This window comes from Chanodichthys erythropterus, chromosome 4 (genome assembly GCF_024489055.1).
Source record: "Chanodichthys erythropterus isolate Z2021 chromosome 4, ASM2448905v1, whole genome shotgun sequence".
Taxonomy (NCBI): Eukaryota; Metazoa; Chordata; class Actinopteri; order Cypriniformes; family Xenocyprididae; genus Chanodichthys; species Chanodichthys erythropterus.
The window spans coordinates 24,314,987-24,335,982 of NC_090224.1; the positions used below are offsets into that span (position 1 = coordinate 24,314,987).

The following is a 20,996-nucleotide window of genomic DNA, read 5'->3' on the forward strand; positions in this document are numbered from 1 at the left end:
TTCAAAAGTGTGAAAGCTAGAGTCTGGTGATGTCTATGGGTGATAGACTTGCTCCTGGGATTGTTTTCAAGGGATTTACAGTTAAAAATTAGCTTTTACACTTTTAAAGTTAAACCGTCCCAATACTTATGCTCACATTAGGCAGAGCGATGAAACTCTAAAAGTGTCGTACCTATTAGTTGGTAAAACATTTTGTATTGAAACAGTCAATAATAAAATGTGACATTCTGTACTTCTGCCTCATATTAATCTTTTATTCATATTTATAGATGTCTTGACACCACAACTAACAGAGCAATTTAATGTATCAATACTTACAGAGGGCACTGAATGTAGGCTCTTAAAACACACTTTTCACACTCTCACTAGTTCAGTTTGTCTGCTCAGTCTACGTACAAGGAGATGGCATCTCAAATGCCATATTGTATTTAAAGGATTAGTCCACTTTCAAATAAACTTTTCCTGATAACTTACCCCCATGTCATCCAAGATGCTCATGTCTTTCTTTCATCAGTCGAAAAGAAATTAAGCTTTTTGATGAAAACATTCCAGGATTATTCTCCTTATAGTGGACTTCAATGTCCTACAAACGGTTGAAGGAACTTGTACGTGCTTCCGCTTTCCATAATCTTCAAAAATTACGCTGTATGTCCCACGCCTTCCCTATACAACTTACGGAACGAACGCCGCGCCAGCTTCGTTTTTTTCCGTAAGTAGAATAAGGAAGGCGTAGGACACACAGGAAAGCGGAAGACCCTCATTCCTCGTCTGGTATGGTTTCAAGCCCTTTGAAGCTTTGAAGTCCACTATAAGGAGAATAATCCTGGAATGTTTTCATCAAAAACCTTAATTTATTTTCGACTGACAAAAGAAAGACATTAACATCTTGGATGACATGGGGGTGAGTAAATTATCAGAAACTTTATTTGAAAGTGGACTAATCCTTTAAAAGATTCTGTGGTGGAAATTTTTGGAATAAAATTGCTAGAATAGGATAAAAGACTCTTTCGTTTTGGTAAGACTAATAGCATTTTTAACCACTTTCAAATGATTAAATAACATGGATATTTTGAATAATTTGGTAAAATTACAGCTTTATTGAAAACAGAAATGATACAACATTTGTGATGCAAATGAGTGATGTCATCATTTGTGTAACTGATATAATTTCATTTTAACACAGTTAAATAAACTTCACTCTTTGTTTAGATCTTCATAGTTTTTTTTTTTTTAAATTGTAGTGATAAGTAAAACTATTAAGTCTATCTTAAATTAGATTAATTATAAAGCAAAAAAAAAAAAAAAAAAACTGTTGTAAAAAAATGTGATTTTATATAACACACAAAAAAAAACGAAATAGTGCCAGTAATTGAAGGAACAATCAGTGTACGAAACTGATTTCCCTCATGGACAATATTGTGAATGACAGATAGGCCTAACTAGCTAAATAATCTGTTTTCCTTTTCCTAGTAATTGCTCCCACAGGCATGTCCAACCTCTTCTCTGGTCATTGAATAAGTGGCGCTCACCTGCCAGTGAGGAGCAGAAAGCACAGCCGTGAACACAATGTCACTCTTTGCTTTTTTCCACCTTAAAAGAATGCGGCACCTCTACGAGCCACTTTTCTATCTAATTACTGTAGTCACTGACAGCATGGTAGGCTGGTAATTTGATTTATATTGAGTTACACAAGGAATGGATTAACAGCTAATAAAAAATGCATAGCGCCGCCCTTGCAGTCACCGCATTTGTCACAGGCCTTTACTTTCCTTCATGTGCCCTTTATGCTGCGCTTTGAGCAGAGAATGAGAAATAGACCTGCATATTCATTCGCATTCTGTCTTATTCCCACTCTTTCTCCAGGATGCTCTCGGCTGGGGAAAAAGAAATAGATTTACAGGCCTCCGTCGGTTCATGTTATAGTTGTAAATTGCTCCCGATGCTACGTGTTATTGAGCTACCAGAGAGCTAAATGTGCAATACTCATATTGTATTATTTATGAATGTATCATTTTTGTTTTTCTAGGATGAACGCATAAAAATAGAGTAGGTGCAGTCAGTGAAATAGAATTATCCACTAGAACTTTAAAAGACAGAGTAGCCTATACTACACATAAACACTGAAAAGACTATGAATGTGTTGTTATTATTGTAAATTTAACTCCTCAATTATGATTAATTATAAAAATAACAGTAATTGACATTTATCATCATTCATCAACTTTAAACAATTAAAAAATATTGATATTTGTGATTATTTGCAATTTTATTTGCAATTAATATTATGTTATAATCTGATTCAGTTTTTTAGTCAACAGTCGTCCTAGTTATTTTTTGTAAACATTAATCTTTTTTTTCAATATGCAGGTGAAAGTATAGGGAAATCACACTGAAAGAATCCATGGCTAGTTTATCAAGCTTATTCAGCTGCACATTATGTAAGCAGTCATGTGCACCTGAATTTGTTATGGTGTCTTAGTGTTAAACGTGAATATATATCACGTTCTTCCACCCTTATTGAGAAGTGCCTCTCAAGGCCACGGCTGCCACTGCTGTGCCTGATCAGAATGAAACACACAGATCTCTCAGGAAAATCAATGAGTTACTGTGCATTTTGTGGTTACTGACCTTACCAGAAGAAACATCTGAAATTCCTTAAAAATAAGTAAACAAATGATTGTACATACATAGAAATTCAAAAAAGAATCATATTATTACACAATTACGTAATTATCTAAATTGCAGAAGTGCGCAAAAAAAAAAAAAGGAAGATAACCTGATTATTATACTCCTGCACTTTAAACTATGATCCATCTTAGTGATGCTCAGACTCAGTGGCGTAACTTTGTTTTAATAAGTGGGTGGGACAGGAATGTGTGTGGTTTGGGGGAGGGGGTGTATTGTAATTGTATTATTACAATAATAAATTGACAAAATTTATTGACACAGACCTCATGTTTAATATGATAGTTTCATCCTTACAACTACTATAATTTAAAATATTGTCAGTCTCAAGAGTATTTACATTAGTAAACAAATACGTAGATCCACGCTTAATATTAGATTGTCCTCATGGACTGGTGGTAGACTTTTTGTTCAACATGCCAGAGGTTCTGGGTTCTAATCCGCCCTCAAATTATTTTTTATTTTTTATTTTTTAATTTATTTTTTATTTTAATTAAAACCAAAGATGTTCATCAGTGATTGTATATCAAGAGCAGGGACATATTTATGTGTAATTTGTTTTGTGATTTCACCAGAACAAATAGAGAGTCTCCGACTCGTCGGTGTGAAGACTGCGCAATGTGCAAGAGCACCAAGAAAACACTGTTGCTGATATCAGCGGCAGCACTTAACATGATTTCAAAAACAAATCCCTATTATTTAACAAAAATGAATGAATTGCTAATCAACTAGAGATGTTTCTTTTGTATTAGATGCATCATTGCTGCAAGATGTTTAAAAAAAGTGGTGGGGACAATATCGACCCTGGCAAAAAGTGGTGGGGACAATATCGACCCTGGCAAAAAGTGGTGGGGACATGTCCCACCCATCCCACCCACCAATTACGCCTATGCTCAGACTGGTTTTATATATTCTTAACAGCTTCACACACTAACCAGGAGAAAATGTAACATTATGTACATGAAACTATATATTCACAGTATTATGAATGAATTGTGGTTTATTTGGTAGCATTTCATTGAGTGACTGATTTTAGTTATATATTTGGCGTGGCAAATGAAACTACGTAAAATCACTGTTTGTTTGAAGGCGCCCCATGCCCCCCTCATCAAGATGCCACCCGAGGCAACCCTTTTTATTCGTATCCTCAAATGGAACATTAGCCATATGGCACCTCTAATTAAGATGTTGCCTTAAGACGTTGTATTAAAATAGCTTTAAATGTAAAAAACAAAACAAAAAAAAAAACAAAAGCCTTTTTGTTCTCTGTTCTGAACATTCTGACTTCTTTTTAGTTCTGCACTGTAACACATTGACTTTTTGTGTCAAACTTTCCATTTTAATTACAGAGCACAACAGGGGACAATCACAACCACCAACTGAACAAGACTTTGTGAATAAAAGCAATTTTCTTTTTCTACTTGGTTGTTATTTCATATTTAGTTGGTGTTCGAGAAATACTGATTTTATTTGGGCTGTTAATTTAGTTTATTTATTTATTTAATTGGCGTTTGTTAGTTAATAAAAATACAACTGTTCAGTGCCAAAATTAACGTAAGATTAATAAATAATTTAGAAGTATATTTTCACTGTTAGTTGTTAATTGGACCTTATTGTAAAATGTTAGCAATAAGGAAATTAAGTCTGTCTGCACTCTAAAATAAGTCTTTATTTTTTGTTACTTATCTTGGTCTTGACACCAAACAGCTGGGAGAGCATTTTTAAGTCCTTAAAAATAGTGTTCAGATTAATTAATCAGATTAGCATGTAATTCATTTGTTTGAAATGTTTAATTAATTGACAACCCTCTTTTTGAGGTGGTTGTGAATGTTATTGTAGCATTTGCAGTCTAGTGAAAAGTTGTGTCCAATCTTGCTTTTGGAAACCCTTACAAGACACAACAAGAGGTCAGGAGGTTTGATCTTTGAGAAAACGAATCCCAAAGTGATTCTTACAACTTCAGTGCTTTTAGAAGCAGCAGTTCTCAGGGCAAGCAATCTCAGATATCTACAATCTTATTCTTAGCAGTTGTGGAGAATTGCTCTGACCAGAAATCATTACATTTTTAGTTTTAATTTATTTAGTTTTAGTTATTTTAGTACTTCAACTTAATATGTAACTTTTGGACCTCTGGTTAAAAAACAAAACTGCATGCATTTTTGCAGAAAAACCTTGTTTTGGTTGTGCACTTTAAAAAAAGATGGTTCTTTAAAGGTGCTCTATGCAAGTTTTTGACTGTACTAAAGCATAAAAATACCATAATATGTTTGCAGATATTTATTAAATGCTCAGTTCACATATTCATTTCTCTGAAAACAATTGCTACAGCCAGTTATTTTACTTTGAAATTTGCGTTCCGTGTCGGAATTTCTGTTTTTGTTTTGGTCTGTGCAAGACCGCACATTGTCAATTTACCCAATAGTATTTCGCCACCCCGGGCCAATTGGCAGAAAACACATGTAGCGAATTGCAGCTATGGAAGCCAGTGAACAAACTGGGTCAGAGATCACAGATTCTACCCGACCTAAAAAGCCTCAGCATCCATCTAAAAATCTCTATGAATGGGAGCATATTAAAACGCGATATCAACTCATCATAAATCAATAAATCAACTAATTATCTCTCCTCGCCAGGGGCGGAGCTTGGGGTGGGCTAAGGGGGCTGGAGCCCCGAATGTTTTTCCAAAAGCCCTGAATCTTTCAGGTTTGAGGTTTTTTAACACTGCTGTCAGAATATCATTTTTCTAATCTCTCTATTAAAATATGTTAAACAGTTCAGTATTGCTTTTCTGCAGCGATACCTGCAGCACTTTCTCTATCTTCCCTCCGCAAGTGAGTTCACGCACACCACAGCTGTGCACAGCCACGCCTCTTGTCACTCACTCAGGGGTTGCGTTTCCCAAAGCAAACTATGGTCGCAAGTTCCGTCGTTACCAATAGAGTTCAATGGGACTTACGACCATGGGTGGCTAACGATGGTTTCAGGACACACACCCCAGAGCAGCGGCAGACCTCAAGACTCAAGTTCGGTCCAGTTGAAGGGTTTTTTTTATGATATAACATAAATCATAATATAATATTATTGTAGGCCTAATAATTGGCATCCTAAAACACCAGTGTCAATGTAATGTAGACTGAAACACTACATCACAACTAAAAAGATGTTGAGCCCTCTTTAATGTCCAGGTACAAGTCAATGCAGTTTCTTTGTTCAATTTGCACACTGTACATGGGCTTAAGCTCTCAGTTTTGAGCTCTCAAAGTGCACCAAATTGATGCATTTAACCTTAAAATGTACACATTTTTCTTATGGGGGAACATGCCCCCAGACCCCCCTAGAGGAGGTGCACCCAACAAAGTTTTGTGGGAAACACTGTACATTTTAATCCAGCATGCTACTACAAAGTTCCTTTCATGACAGCAAAGCTGTTAACAGAAAATTATATTGTCATTGGACAACATACATTTGGGCTAAGCCCCAAATGTTTACAATATTTTGAATATGGACTGCAGTACCCATTTCAACCACTAGCTGTCATTCTTACATAGAGCACCTTTTAAAGGTTATTTACACATAGTAACAGCTCTATTTGGAACTGTATCATCCTGAAGAACCCTTTAAGGCCAATTCACACCGCACAGACAAATGGCAACAAACACCAACAAAAAAGTTAACAGTTGGATTTAGAATTTTAGATGATCGATATTTAGCTGCTCCATGTCAACCTTATGCTCGTTGAAACAACTAACTAATGCCAGTCCCACACCATACACACGTCAAAGTAGCCGGAGCAACATTTCTCTATTTACGGATATGACGAGACACACACAGGCAATTGATGCAATTTCCTGCAAAACCATCCTGTCAGGTCTAAAATATAAACACTTATTATAGACATAGTGAATCAGGGTAAGACAAAAACATGTTTTGGAAGAAGGATTAATTAAGTGTTTACTCATTATTTAAATTTTGTAGAAGTGAGGAGAAAGAGAAAATGAAGTTCAGAAGAAGAACAACATATTTTCCACTTATTGGCTGAACGGGTGATGCAGGTTTGAGATAATAGAGGAAAGAAAGGGAGCGAAAGAGTGTGAGGCAGTAATTATAAGAGAATTAAATAGAGGAGAGTGAGCTCTAGCCAGATTAAGGCTGACTGTGAGAACAGAAGGAGAGAGCAAATAACAGGATCTCTTACTGCTATCCCTCCACCTTCAGCTGAATCTTGATTTTTCTCTCCCAGTATGTTTATTGTGTTGTCCTAATATAATATGCCAGAGCAAATATAATAAAAAAGATCGGACTCTAAGATCCAATTGCATGAGCTGCATTATAGTAAATAGCAGCTATACACCTGTGACCACACATCAGATATTAATTTACCAAGTTGCTATGTTGCTTGGCAACCGTATTAACCATACTGTCGGGTTAATTAAGAAATATCACATGACCAAGAGTGATGTTGTACTGAATATCAGCACAGCTGGCTGTAGTCAGAACAACAGCACAGTTGTAATAAAAAAAAGTGTGATATTACTTAATTAGCCTGACTGATATTACTTTATATACAACAGTTCTATAAACAAGAAGTTAATACAGAGTAATTTACATTTCAGCAAAAAAATGACCTGTTTTGTATATCTCTGCTAAAACGGTTGTATTTTAGCAGATAGCAGATACAGTTTGTGATAATGATATAATATATACACATATATCCGAAGACCCCATGACCACATGATATATATATAAACAATAAATTATAAGAGTTATAAGATTGTATTGATTCATATAACTTTTCCACGTCTAGAAATCACACTTTAGCTTTGTCTTCAGTTTCATCTTTTCATCTTGAGGATCCTAATGGGCCCCAGCCCCTGGTTGAGGAACTGGCCTATTAATGTATTGTTTATTATGTATCTATTATATATTTATTTGATATCTTGGCCTATATAAATATTTTATTGACGTGGTCATGCCCATGCTTGCTGATTAGTGATTTAGGGATTGATCTTACCATTAGCTCTTCCCACTTTTTGCCATTTACTGTATGTTGTGCATTTGGAAATGTGTGAGTATATATACCTGCATGTAGAATCATTCACAGCTTTTGACAATGAAGTAACAAATGTTAAATAATATGACTTTGAAAACATTTTTTAAAGAGCAGATTCTAATGTTTTGTGGCATTTTGTTTTTATGTGTGTGTTCACAGGTTTGATTACCAGGAGCTACTACACAACTCCAGTTTTTGCCTTGTTCCTCGGGGCAGGCGACTCGGGTCCTTCCGCTTTCTAGAGGCCCTGCAGGTTGGTGACTCGGAAGTTTGCCTGTCTAAAACTCTGTCACAGCATGCTTCCTTTCATAACAGGTGTTTTTGATTGGCTTGGATGTTTTTAGGGCTCAGCCGTTTGGAGCCCTGAGGTTACACTACACTGATGTAGGGGTTATTGATATTGACATTCTGTCATCTTTTCAAAAACACCCAGAGATTCTTATATTGAAGAGGAGAGGTGAAGAGAACTATTAATAAATGTCTCTCTCGCTCTCTCATTCAATCTCTTTCTCTCTCTCTTTTTCTCTCTATGTGTGGTTATTCATTAGTTGTCAATACCACACATAGAGGATTCTAAAATGAACAGAGAGTTTACATAATACATATACAATTAATGTTATTGATTAATATTAATAATTATTAATAGTATCTTGGAACATTATACATTTTACAGTATTTTTTGAATGATATATGATGTAGATATTGATATCCATACAGATCCTTTTTTGAATGTTTTAAAATGTAAATTTAATCCAGTCTTCGATGTCACATGATCCTTCAGAAATCATTATATTTGATGTTCTTATTATTATTACAGATGAAAATAATTGTGCTGATTATTATTAAATATAAATAACAGCAGTTTTTAGAATATTTTGTAACAATATATAAAAAATATATTTATTTTGCAGTTTTTATTTATTGCATTTAATTTAAAAAAAACACACATTTACACTTTTCAAGCAATATAAATAAAAAAGCAACTTTGTTAAGTTTTAAATGGTGTAAATAGACCAATAAAAACACCTTGGTAGTACCATTAAGCTTTGTGGTTCTTTTTATGTTGATTCATACACTGTATATTATTAATAATATGTAAAATGTAATTAATGTAAATTGACTGCACCAGATCAATGCTATATTCATATAAATGAAAACATTTGATAATTATGAAGGTCACTTTATGAGAAATATTAAATATAGAGTTGCATAAAATCAGAAAGTGGGTCAATAAAAAAGTGTCTATACTGTATGCTGCTAGTGAAGATGCTTTCCAGTCCCATCTTTAGCTTGTCAAAACCGATATTTGTCAGTCAGATATGGGAAGTAAACACAGGGTGTTTGAATTTCCTCAGTATTTTTCACATCTCTCCAGCAGTTGAGTGAGGCAGTGGCTCCCTGTGTTGTGCTCTCTGATGGGAGCACTTTGAAAAGAGACATCAAAAGGCTTTTAGATGCTGGTGCATGTGGGGCAGTCCTTCTGTTGTCAACCATCTCCATTAAAAAAAAAAAAAAAAAAGCATGTAGGGAGAGAAGGCATGTGTGTGTGATGGAAGGCATCTGTGTGAAAGGTCAGGTGGGATTACCAAAGCTGTGGTTTCTGCCTCACTCCTGATATCTGGCACAAACCTCCTTAAGTCTTCCATATGACTGTCACCTTTGAATGCTGGACGGTCAGGTGCAGTCTTGAATTTAAAGACCATCTCACTCAAACCTAAACCAACAGACTACCTGCCTCCCTGGAGACCAATTGTACAAACCTATAAACAGTTTTTGTTTAGTTAGCATCTATGCCATTTTTTAGTTGTTTATTTAATGTCAGTATAGTTTCACTTTTCACAAATTGTTCCAACTGCCTATGAGAACAAACAATACAATCTCATTCATAAGTTTCTGTATGATCTGCACATGCCGCACTGAGGTTGGTCGGAAAATCACTCATTTTTACAATAGTTACATGAACGTGGTTGAGAACCACTGCCGTAGCAGATCTATGCAGGTGGAGCTGGGGGAGGTGGAGGGTTTCAGAGGAACAGCAAACACTTAACCAGACTATTTAAAGGTGCCCTAGAATCCTTTTTCACAAGATGTAATATAAGTCTAAGGTGTCTCCTGAATGTGTCTGTGAAGTTTCAGCTCAAATTTTTTTATTATTTTTAAAAAAAAAATATAAAAAAATTTAAAAAATTTGATTATTCAATTTTTTAAATGCCTATTTTGGGGCATCATTAAATGTGCCGTTTCTGTGTGTGTCCCCTTTAAATGCTCACGCTCCCTGCCCCCAAGCTCGCAACTCTATAATACATTACATAAACAAAGTTCACACAGCTAATATAACCCTCAAAATGGATCTTTACAATAGTGATGGGAAGTTCGGTTCTTTTCCGCGAACCGGTTCTTTCGGACAGTTCGATTCAATAAACCGGTCGAAAAAATGTAATGACGCCATCCATGATGACGTCGTCTATCGCGGGCCGGGTTGAAAAAACAAGTGATTCAAATGTATAAAGTTAGTAATCATAACATCAGTCAACTAAAACATTATAATCTGAAGCGTTTCTTACAATTTAGTTTTGCATCTAAAGCATCCAAACACATATACAGGCAGTGATGTGCAAACAAAGTTTTACAGTTATAAAGTGAATACATTAGTCTTCATCAGCCCAGAAACCATGATCCTCTTACATTATGATTAAATAAACTTACGTTTCACCAGGTTGGCCCCTCATTCGAGTCCTCTCATAGCATCAGTTGTCCTAGTTAGCTGGTGCTTGTACTGTTCGGTAGCTTCAGATCACACGCTGAATCACGCATGCGCAGTATCATCAGCTCATCGGTTCTCAAATCGGACACGTCCGAAAGAAGCGGTTCTTCGGTTGTGTACTGATGAACCAAAAACCGTTGCAACCGATTATACTCGAGAACGAGATTGAGATTCGAGAACCGCGAGAGCGATTCAAAAGGAGTCGCCAGTTTGCTCTCGCTGTAGTTTGATTACGTCATTTTTTTATCTTTATATCACTGTAACGAAGGTTCTTTGTGTAATGGGAAGGAAGAGGACAGGAATCGGCTTTAGGGCTGCTGACAGTCTTTATTCTCACCAGAGAAAAAATATCCAACACATAAACAAAAAGACGGTGCAACGCACACTCAATAATTCCACATCCAAGGACGGGCTTCACTCCACGACACGAGCACAGCTCACTTAGTCCGACTGTCAGCAGTCCCTCTCTCTCTCACACGCTCCTGCTTCTCCTGGCGTTTTATCCTGTCTCCACGCCAGTTACTGGAACGAGAAACAGGTGTTCGTGATTTACATTCAACCCGTTCAATCACCGCACATCCCCAGACACTCCCTCCTGCCGCAGACCCCGCTAAACCACGCCCCCCTCGCCACATACCCCCACCGCCCGACTCAGGCCGGGGAGCCGTCCGGCCTGCAGCCCCCCCCCCCATTTCTGGAGAGGAAGTCGGCCACAGCCATCTGAACACCCGGCCTGTGGATCACTTTGAATTTAAAAGGCTGTAAAGCAAGATACCAACGAGTGATCCGCGCGTTGGTGTCCTTCATGCGGTGGAGCCACTGCAGAGGGGCATGGTCCGAACAGAGGGTGAATTCCCGCCCCAGGAGATAATAGCGGAGGGTGAGGACGGCCCACCTGATGGCTAAACACTCTTTCTCCACGGTGCTGTACTTAGCCTCTCTCTTAGAGAGCTTGCGGCTAATGTACAGCACCGGCCGCTCCTCACCCTCTATCTCCTGGGACAGGACCGCACCCAGCCCTCTGTCCGACGCGTCTGTCTGCAACAAAAAGGGGAGAGAGAAATCAGGGGGAATGAAGTAACGGCCCGCCACATAAAGCAGCCTTCACCTGGGTGAAGGCCTGCTGGCACAGCTCCGTCCACTGGACCGTATCTGGTGCATCCTTTTTAGTCAGATCAGTCAACGGGCTGGTGAGGTCCGAATAATTAGGAACAAACCTTCTGTAATATCCCGCCAGCCCGAGGAACTGTCTTACCTCCTTTTTGGTCTTGGGACGCGGACAGGTTGCAACCGCTGCTGTCTTATCAATTTGGGGACGCACCTGTCCATATCCCAAGTGGAAGCCCAGATACCTTACTTCCACGCGCCCACGTGCGCACGTCGTCGGGTTGGCCGTGAGCCCAGCCCCTCTCAGCGATCTCAGGACAGCCCTCAAATGCTGCATATGCCGCTGCCAATCATTACTAAAAATAATAATGTCATCCAGATAGGCAGCCGCATACGCAGCATGGGGCCGTAAGATCTTGTCCATGAGTCGCTGAAAGGTAGCCGGTGCCCCGAACAGCCCGAACGGAAGGGTCACGAATTGGTGTAATCCAAACGGCGTCGTGAAAGCGGTCTTTTCTTTGGATAATGGAGACAAGGGGATCTGCCAATACCCTTTTGTTAAGTCCAGTGTCGAATAAAAGCGAGCTGTACCGAGCCGGTCAAGCTCGTCCACACGCGGCATTGGATACGCGTCGAATTTCGACACTGCATTCACCTTGCGATAATCCACACAGAACCGTACTGAGCCGTCTGTTTTGGGGACCAAAACTATCGGGCTCGCCCAGTTACTGCTGGATTCCTCTATTACCCCCATTTCAAGCATTGCCTCTAATTCTGCCTGAACCACTTTTTTTGTGTTCAGGTAACCTATACGGCCGGCTGCGAATCACCACGCCCGGCTCTGTCTCGATGTGGTGCTGAATGAGGTCAGTACGGCCCGGTAGGGGAGAGAACACGTCGGCAAATTCAGCCTGTAATTTGGAAACATCAGTGAGCTGTGAGGGCGAAAGGTGATCTCCCCCCGGGGCCAGAGCGAGGGATTGTTTTTTTACATTCGCCTCTGGCCCGAGATCATCCTCCCCGCTAATCACCGTCGCCAGCATCACTGATTCCGCCTCACTCCACTTTTTCAGGAGGTTGAGGTGATAAATTTGACGTGCCCCTCTCCTATCGGACCGTATTACTTCATAATCGAGATCACCAACTCGCCGTGTGACCTCAAATGGTCCTTGCCACTTCGCCAGTAATTTTGAGCTTGATGTGGGGAGTAATACGAGCACTTTCTCTCCCGGTGCAAATTTACGCAGATTAGTTCCCCTGTTATACAACCGGCACTGTCTGTCCTGGGCTTGTAACAAATTCTCCATAGATAGCCGCCCCAAAGTGTGGAGTTTTGTTCTCAAGTCCAGCACATACTGAATTTCATTTTTTGATTGAGACGGTCCGTCCTCCCAAGATTCTCTTAGGACATCCAACACCCCGCGGGGGTGGCGCCCAAAGAGAAGCTCGAAGGGGGAAAACCCCGTGGAGGCTTGCGGGACCTCTCGCACAGCGAACAACAGGGGTTCCAACCATTTATCCCAATTTTTTGGCGTCTTCTTGAACGAACTTACGAATCATGGATTTAAGCGTGCGATTAAAACGTTCGACCAGCCCGTCCGTTTGTGGGTGAAAGACGCTGGTTCGAATCGAGTTAATGCCCAACAATTCGTACAGTTCGCGTAGCGTACGTGACATAAACGCCGTGCCTTGATCAGTGAGGATTTCTTTCGGAATCCCCACTCGGGAGATTAAACTGAAGAGGGCGTCCGCAACACTCTTAGCGGAAATGTTGCGGAGAGCCACTGCTTCTGGATATCGTGTTGCATAATCCACAATGACCAATGCAAAACGATGCCCTCTCGCTGATCGCTCTAATGGCCCGATGAGGTCCATGCCAATTCGTTCGAAGGGGACCTGCATTAATGGAAGGGGGCGCAAAGGCGCTTTTGGAGTGGCCGGAGGATTTACCAGCTGACATTCACGACAAGACGCGCACCACCTGCGCACGTTCTCGTGAATGCCCGGCCAAAAGAATCGGGTCATGAGGCGATTTAGTGTCGCTGTTTGTCCTAAGTGTCCAGCCATTGGGTTGGAGTGAGCCGCATGGAAAAGCATTTCCCTGCGGCTCTTTGGTACTAACAACTGGGTTGTATCTTCCTTTGATTGAGTGTCTTGGGTCACTCGATACAACCTATCTTTAATAATCGCAAAATAGGGATAAGTTAGTGGTCGTCCAGGCTGGAGAGGCTGACCGTCAATCGTACTGACCCTCTCAAACGCATTTTTCAGCGTCTCATCGTGAGACTGCTCCAGGGGAAAATCATCACGGTCCGAGAGAATCAGTCTCCCGATCCCGCTCGGTTCCCCTGAGGCAGTCACCACTGGTCCCCGGTCAGTCTCCCCCGCCTGCACTCGCACTTCCCTTCCCCGCGTACACTTACTCCAAGAGGCACCCGAGCATAAATGCCCCAATAATTTATTAAATGCGGGCCAATTCGTCCCCAAAATTAACGGGTGCCGGAGGTGCGGATTAACTGCCACCTCCACACTATGCTTTTGACCCCTAAATAGAATCCCGACTGACACCAACGGATAACTCGCGATATCCCCGTGCACACACCGTACCTTAACCACGCGGCCTGTATCCAATGCCCCGGATGAAATCAGGCTTTGATGCACGGAGGTTTGGTTACAACCCGAGTCCACCAAAGCCTGATATGTACCCCTTGATACTCACTGGTATCTGGTACTGACCAGCCTGACCGGGGCGACCTGCAGGTCGTCCGGGACCCGGATCAATGTCCCCACCTCCATCACTGGGCACCGGTCTATGAAGTGATCCGGGTCCCCGCAACGCCAACAGGCCGGCCCAGACCTGCCCGCCGCTCCAGTGGCGGAGAACGAGCCGAATGATTGGCGTGGAGAGAGGGGAGAAGCAGGCGCGGGGTCCAGCCCGGCGGTGGCCAGTCCCGCCCCCTGGGCGGGGCTCTTGGCGCCACGAACTGCCGAGAATCCGTTCCACCCCGCCCTCGGGGCGGAACACGAGGCGGGCCGGGCGGACGGGACCTAGGTAGAGGGACAGGTTTAGAGAGAGAGAGGGGAAGAAGAGAGGGAGAGAGAGAGACAGATGGCAGGGATTCGCCGACCCCTGGGCACGCCACCAAGTGGTCCTCCGCCAATTGGATGGCCGAATCCAGCGACGTGGGCCGGTGGCACTGGACCCACTCGGCGGTCTTCTTTGGGAGCCGAGTGGTGAACTGTTCCAGCACCACGCGATCGATCATTTGCTCCGCGTCGCCTCCGTCGGCCATCAGCCATTTGCGGCACGAGTCCCGGAGCTGTTGGGCCAACACGAAGGGTCGGCCCGCCTCCCCCAGCTCCAGAGACCGGAAGCGCTGACGGTGCTGCTCGGGGGAGCGGCCGACCCGCTGCAGGATGGCCCTCTTGAGGTCGTTGAAGACCAGGAGGTTCTGGACGGGCAGCTGCTGTGCTGCCACCTGCGACTCGCCCGAGAGCAGCGGGACGAGCCGCATGGGCCACTGGTCCCGGGGCCAACCTGAGACCTCAGCAGCCTTTTCGAACAGGTCCAGGAAGGCCTCCGGGTCATCTTGCGGGCCCATCTTCTGCAGTGGCAGCTGGAAGGGGCCAGCAGCTGCCGCGCTGGTCGCCGTGGGAACCTCCCGGTCCCTATCCAGCTCCGGAACCTCTCACGGTCCTCGTGCTGGCCCTGGATGATCGCCTCGAAGCGGCGTTCCTGGTCACTCCGAAGATCCATCAGGGCCCGATGTTGTTCTTGATGCAGGACCGCGAGGGATGCAATGATGTCCGCAAACGGCTTTCCAGCGGCGGGGGATGCCTGCATGGCGGCGGCTTCCGTCTTCCTTCCCGGGTTTCGGCACCAGTGTAACGAAGGTTCTTTGTGTAATGGGAAGGAAGAGGACAGGAATCGGCTTTAGGGCTGCTGACAGTCTTTATTCTCACCAGAGAAAAAATATCCAACACATAAACAAAAAGACGGTGCAACGCACACTCAATAATTCCACATCCAAGGACGGGCTTCACTCCACGACACGAGCACAGCTCACTTAGTCCGACTGTCAGCAGTCCCTCTCTCTCTCACACGCTCCTGCTTCTCCTGGCGTTTTATCCTGTCTCCACGCCAGTTACTGGAACGAGAAACAGGTGTTCGTGATTTACATTCAACCCGTTCAATCACCGCACATCCCCAGACACTCCCTCCTGCCGCAGACCCCGCTAAACCACGCCCCCCTCGCCACAATCACCTTGTTTAGAAATTAAAGCTGTCCATGGATTATTTATGAAACAAATAAAGGTTTAGTTTGATAAATCTAATTGTTTTCAATCTTTAAAAAAAAAAACAAAACTTGAAAGCACAACTGCACAACTTTTACTATATTGCTTTTTAAATAATATTAATATAGAAAAATGAATTTGTAGAACTATTTCTGAACATTAGTTTGATCTGTTGATCATGTTGGCATGTAGTTTATTATGTACAGTATTATGTACAGTATTTTATGCTATTAATCTGCTATGGTGTATTTGGAAAAGCACAATAAACTTTTTGTATTTTGAATTAAGTCATAAACATATTTTCAGTATGTTTTATATTATCACACTGTCCGATGATCAACAAAACTTGACTAACGTGCTTTTCGTTCACTCGAAAAGTTAAACGCATGTGCAATATCATAAGCTCACTGGTTCTCAAATCGGACATGTCCGAAAGAAGCGGTTCTCGGTTGTGTACTGATGATCCGAAAACCGCTGCAAACGGTTCTTGACTCGAGAACGAGAACCGTGACAGGCCGTGTTCGTTCGTGTTGAGATTCGCCTGTTCTTTAGAGGTCTTTTGCAAAAAATCTAACTTACATAAGAAGGAGGAAACTATGGTGTTTGACACTCACTATATGTCATTTCCATATACTGAACTCTTATTATTTAACTATGCTGAGGTAAATTCAATTTTCAATTCTAGGGCACCTTTAAATGTTGAGCAAGAAATCAACTGGTTTCAATATCAGCAAAGGCCAATCAGCTTGTGCCTTGTAGTAAATTATGTGATTGCAGGTTGCATGTGAATGACCCCTGCATCATCTAGAGTTTCATGACTGGACTAGATATATAAGGAGCCGTTTACACAACACTGTTTTCAACTAAAAACAAAAAACTTTTTTGGGGAGGCCTGTAAACATAAACTTTTGAAACAGGTTTCAAAGTGCAAGTTTTTGAAAACAATATCATTATTGTCTCCTTTTCCTCTGTACACACAAAAACGCAAAGGAAAAACGTTTCTGTTTTTAGTACATTGTTGTTGTGTAAATGTACTTTAAGTTCAAAGTTGTATTTGTCAAACACTAAACAGCACAACATAAAGTACTGCATTGTAGTACTTGCTGACAATGTTTTCACAATTCATAGCTTATAATGATGGAAATATATTTAAGAGTTTTGTTTGAGGGATTTTGATCATCAAAACAGGGCATAATTTTACCAGAGACCTGCAATTTAATTTGCTGTAATCACCATGCTGCTTGTTGGTTATTATTGTGGTGTTGACAATTTCAGTTTTACTCACCCCTAAAAATCACAATTGTTTTGTTTTGTATTTTGTGTTTTGTTTTGTTTGTGAAAGAATACACCAACGTGAGACTTTAGGAAAATCAAGGCAGCCAGCATTTATTGAAAATATGACTGTAATTCTGTAATTCTTTGTAATTCATTTCAATTTTTATTCATATCTTGACATGTTGAAGTTTCAAATCAGTTTTCTTTTTTCAAAAACAAAAAGTTAATATTTTGTTAAAGTTTATATGTATTACATCACATATCTCAAAAAAAAAAAAAATTAATTTGTCAGTTGTGTTTTTGTATAATGACCTTGGCAACGCTGTAATAATTGGGACAAAAAAAAATGTATGGTAATTACCAGCTGACTGTACATTGTGCCCTAACAAGTTAAAAAAAAAATGGTGCTTGGATTAATCAATGTGGTGTTGTTGTTAATAATAATAACCTTCCAACTGAACATTCATAGCGGCATAAAGGCAGCTGTTTAGCCTGTTTAGCCTTTAATAACAGTGTTATGAAACTGACCATTACATTAGTATACTATAAATGTGTGAAATGCTGAAGCACAATAACATTTTATTTATGGAGGCTATTTATTTATTTATTAAAGGGCTCTGTATATTGCACATGCCATTCCTGTTACTTGGAAACAGTATTTTTGAGTTGGATCAAAGGCATGTTATTGCTCCAGAGGTATCATTATATGGCAGAGATAATGCTGATGTTTAACATCAGAAAAATAAATATTCCCATCTCCTCTGCTGCATATTAACATTTTTTAAACTGATTTTTGTGTTTGTAAGTTTATTTGGATAAGGCTTTTCAGTGTTGAGCATTAATAGTTTTTTCCCCACTAAAAAGTACTATAAACATGCCCTTGTCCTTCATGTGTGACTGATTTTTTTTTTTTTTTTTTTTTTTAAGGTGTACAAAAGTACACCTGGAGGAACATGTTTTCTTTGAATTTACATTTATCTTTTCAAATAAAGGAGTTCAGAATAATACGAAAACGTACTCTATGTTCAGACAAAAATCAACTTTCTAATGTCAAACAGATGAAAACATGACTGTCCACATTAACACAACACCTACACCTGTTCTGTGTTCAGAAGCTTTGTCCAATTAATCTGAATAAGATCAAAATAGGAAACACACCACTATTCCTAAACACCAATTATTATTCCAGGCATATAACTAATGATAAGATATATGGAAAGTCATCAAAAAATGTACAATTTCTGGTTCCTCAAATTAAAACTGTCTGGTTTGGGATTAATTTAAACAAGGTTCTTGTGATCATGTCAGTTCGTCAGTCACTTATAGATGTCAGCACAGGTTGCTTTGAGATTATGTCACTGTTGGACATCAGCAAGTCTGGTTAATTTTTCATCTTATTCTGAAAAAGAACCACCTACTTTGACAGGAAGAGATCATGTGACTGACATACAGTATGTGACCCTTGACCACAAAACCAGTCATAAGTCTCACAGGTATATTTGTAGAAATAGCCAACAATAGACTGTATGGGTCAAAATTATCGATTAAATTTAAAATCATTAGGATATTAAGTAAATATCATGTTCCATAGAAAAATATTTTGTTTTCCTACTGTAAATATGTAAAAAATTTATTTTTGTGAGTGGATATGCATTGCTAAGGACTTTATTTGGACAACTTTAAAGGCGATTTTCTCAATATTTGGATTTTATTAGTTATATTATATGTATTATAGTTAAGTGCCCCTAATTAGTATGTAATGTTACAGAGAAAACTTTTTTTTTTTTTTTTTGGATGATCCTTTAACAATGTCTGAACATTTTCGAATCTAGTAGGTATTGGCAAATGATAAAAGTCCACAGAGAAAATGACATTGTTTCAAGGTGTCAGTGTACATTTTGACAATAGTTCATTGATTGAAATGAACACCGTGAAAGTGTTGTACAGTTGTTGGTGGCAGTTGTGTAGAGGGGTGAGGATTTGATATGCGTGTGTGTGTGTGTGTGTGTGTGTTCCACAGGCGGCCTGTATTCCTGTGCTCCTGAGTAACGGATGGGAGCTGCCCTTCTCAGAGGTCATTGACTGGAGTAAAGCCGCCATCATTGGAGATGAGAGATTATTGCTGCAGGTACACACACACTTACACACACACTTACACACACATTACACCATCAGTGCACAATTCCCTCAAGACATTCAACAAACACATCGTCATAGTCTTCTTTATAATAATGTGATCATAATGAGAACATACTGCTATATAACTATCCATTTAAAATCCTCCATCATTCCTCTTAACAGCAGACTGAAACAGCAGACCTGCATTGTTCCACTTCTAAAGTGACCACTCACTGCACTGGGAGCTTTAATTAAATGCTGCTGAAATTCTCATGAGGAACAATTGGAGCCATGAATCCCAAGACATTTTAAGAGCCTTAAGTGTTATTTAGGAGGAAAATTATATCACACTTTTACCCTGAGCTCTTAATCAAGCCAATTCACTTTTTGCCCCAAAATAGAGAACAAGAAATTAGCCTTTAATTAACCTTTATTTGCAGAGACAACTGATATATTTATATTTTGCATGACAATGAATTACTTTTTAAAATATCAGATTTTTTATGTTGCTGGTAGGACATACAATACACTATAGTAATGAATGACATTTTAGGCTTACAAACATACACAATTTCTAATAGGGCAGTTTTGTTTTGTTTGTTTTTTTTTGTTTTGTTTTTTTACTTTTTCATGCCAGGGACCCGGAAATTGGATGAGCCCTTTGCAGGGTAAAAGATGAAGGCAGCTATATACAGTATGTTAATGTATAATGTCCAGCTTATACAGTATAACAAAAATAATAAGCACCACATTACAAAGACAACTTTTTCTATAACTAAATAACTGTCATTTATTTGGTCACTGTAATAAGACCAAAGCAAATTATTAAAATATTATTTGGAGAATATTTACTTTGTTTTAATGTGATATTTTTCTATCTGCTATTAATGCTATATTTGTAAACCTTCAACAAAAAAAAAAAAAAAAAAAAAAAAAAAAAAAAAAAGAGAGATTTGTTCATTTATTCCTTGTACTGTTAAAAAGTATACAGGCTGTCAATAAAATAAAATAATTGTAATTAATATAATTTTTTTTTTGTTTGTTTTTGTTTTTTAGTTCTGAGTAGCTAATCCCTCTCTTAACTCTATCCTTAAACATTTTTTAAATATATAAAAGGAAGAAAAATGTAAAAGGCAGGCACGTCCTGATATTGCTGAGTTAGATGCATTCCTGGGTCAACATATTTTGTTGATCCTGGAATAACATTCTAGTCTGAAAATTTCATCTTAACCCTATTCCTACCCCTAAACCTATCCCTACCCATAACCTAATTCCTACCCATAAGTTATCCTAAAAATCTGAGGGAAATGATAGATGAAAAACACTGATGTAGAAACACCAATTCATGATTTTAAGCCTAAACTTGACATAATCTGTAAACTTGTCCCTGAAATCTGATTGGTTGGTTTGAATGTTGTTCCAGGATCGACAAAAATGTTGCCTCAGGAACATGTTGAACTCAGCAGTATCAGGTCATGCTAAAAGGCAGAGTCTATTTGTGTAATCATAATAATTTATTAAAAAAAAAAAAAAAAAGGCATAAAGCAGTATTTAAGTAGCCCATACGACATTGTGTTGTATTTGAAGTGCTCTCTGGTGGTATACAATAGTTTTGTGTGTGAGAGTAGAATTTTACTTGTTAATCGCTGCAAATCTTATTCCTATGCACTTTGTGAAGAATTAGAGACAGCCCAAAAGTTA

The 20,996-nt window shown here is 39.7% G+C and overlaps 1 protein-coding gene across 1 annotated transcript in view; it reads left to right on the forward strand.

Moving 5' to 3' along the window:
* Window positions 1-20,996, forward strand: part of LOC137018674 (exostosin-1) — a 420,441-nt gene that overhangs the window by 313,995 nt on the left and 85,450 nt on the right. Inside the window, exons 2-3 of the mRNA XM_067383379.1 lie at window positions 7,895-7,988; window positions 19,198-19,305. Of these exons, the coding sequence (XP_067239480.1) occupies window positions 7,895-7,988; window positions 19,198-19,305 (202 nt within the window). The remainder of the gene's footprint in view (window positions 1-7,894; window positions 7,989-19,197; window positions 19,306-20,996) is intronic.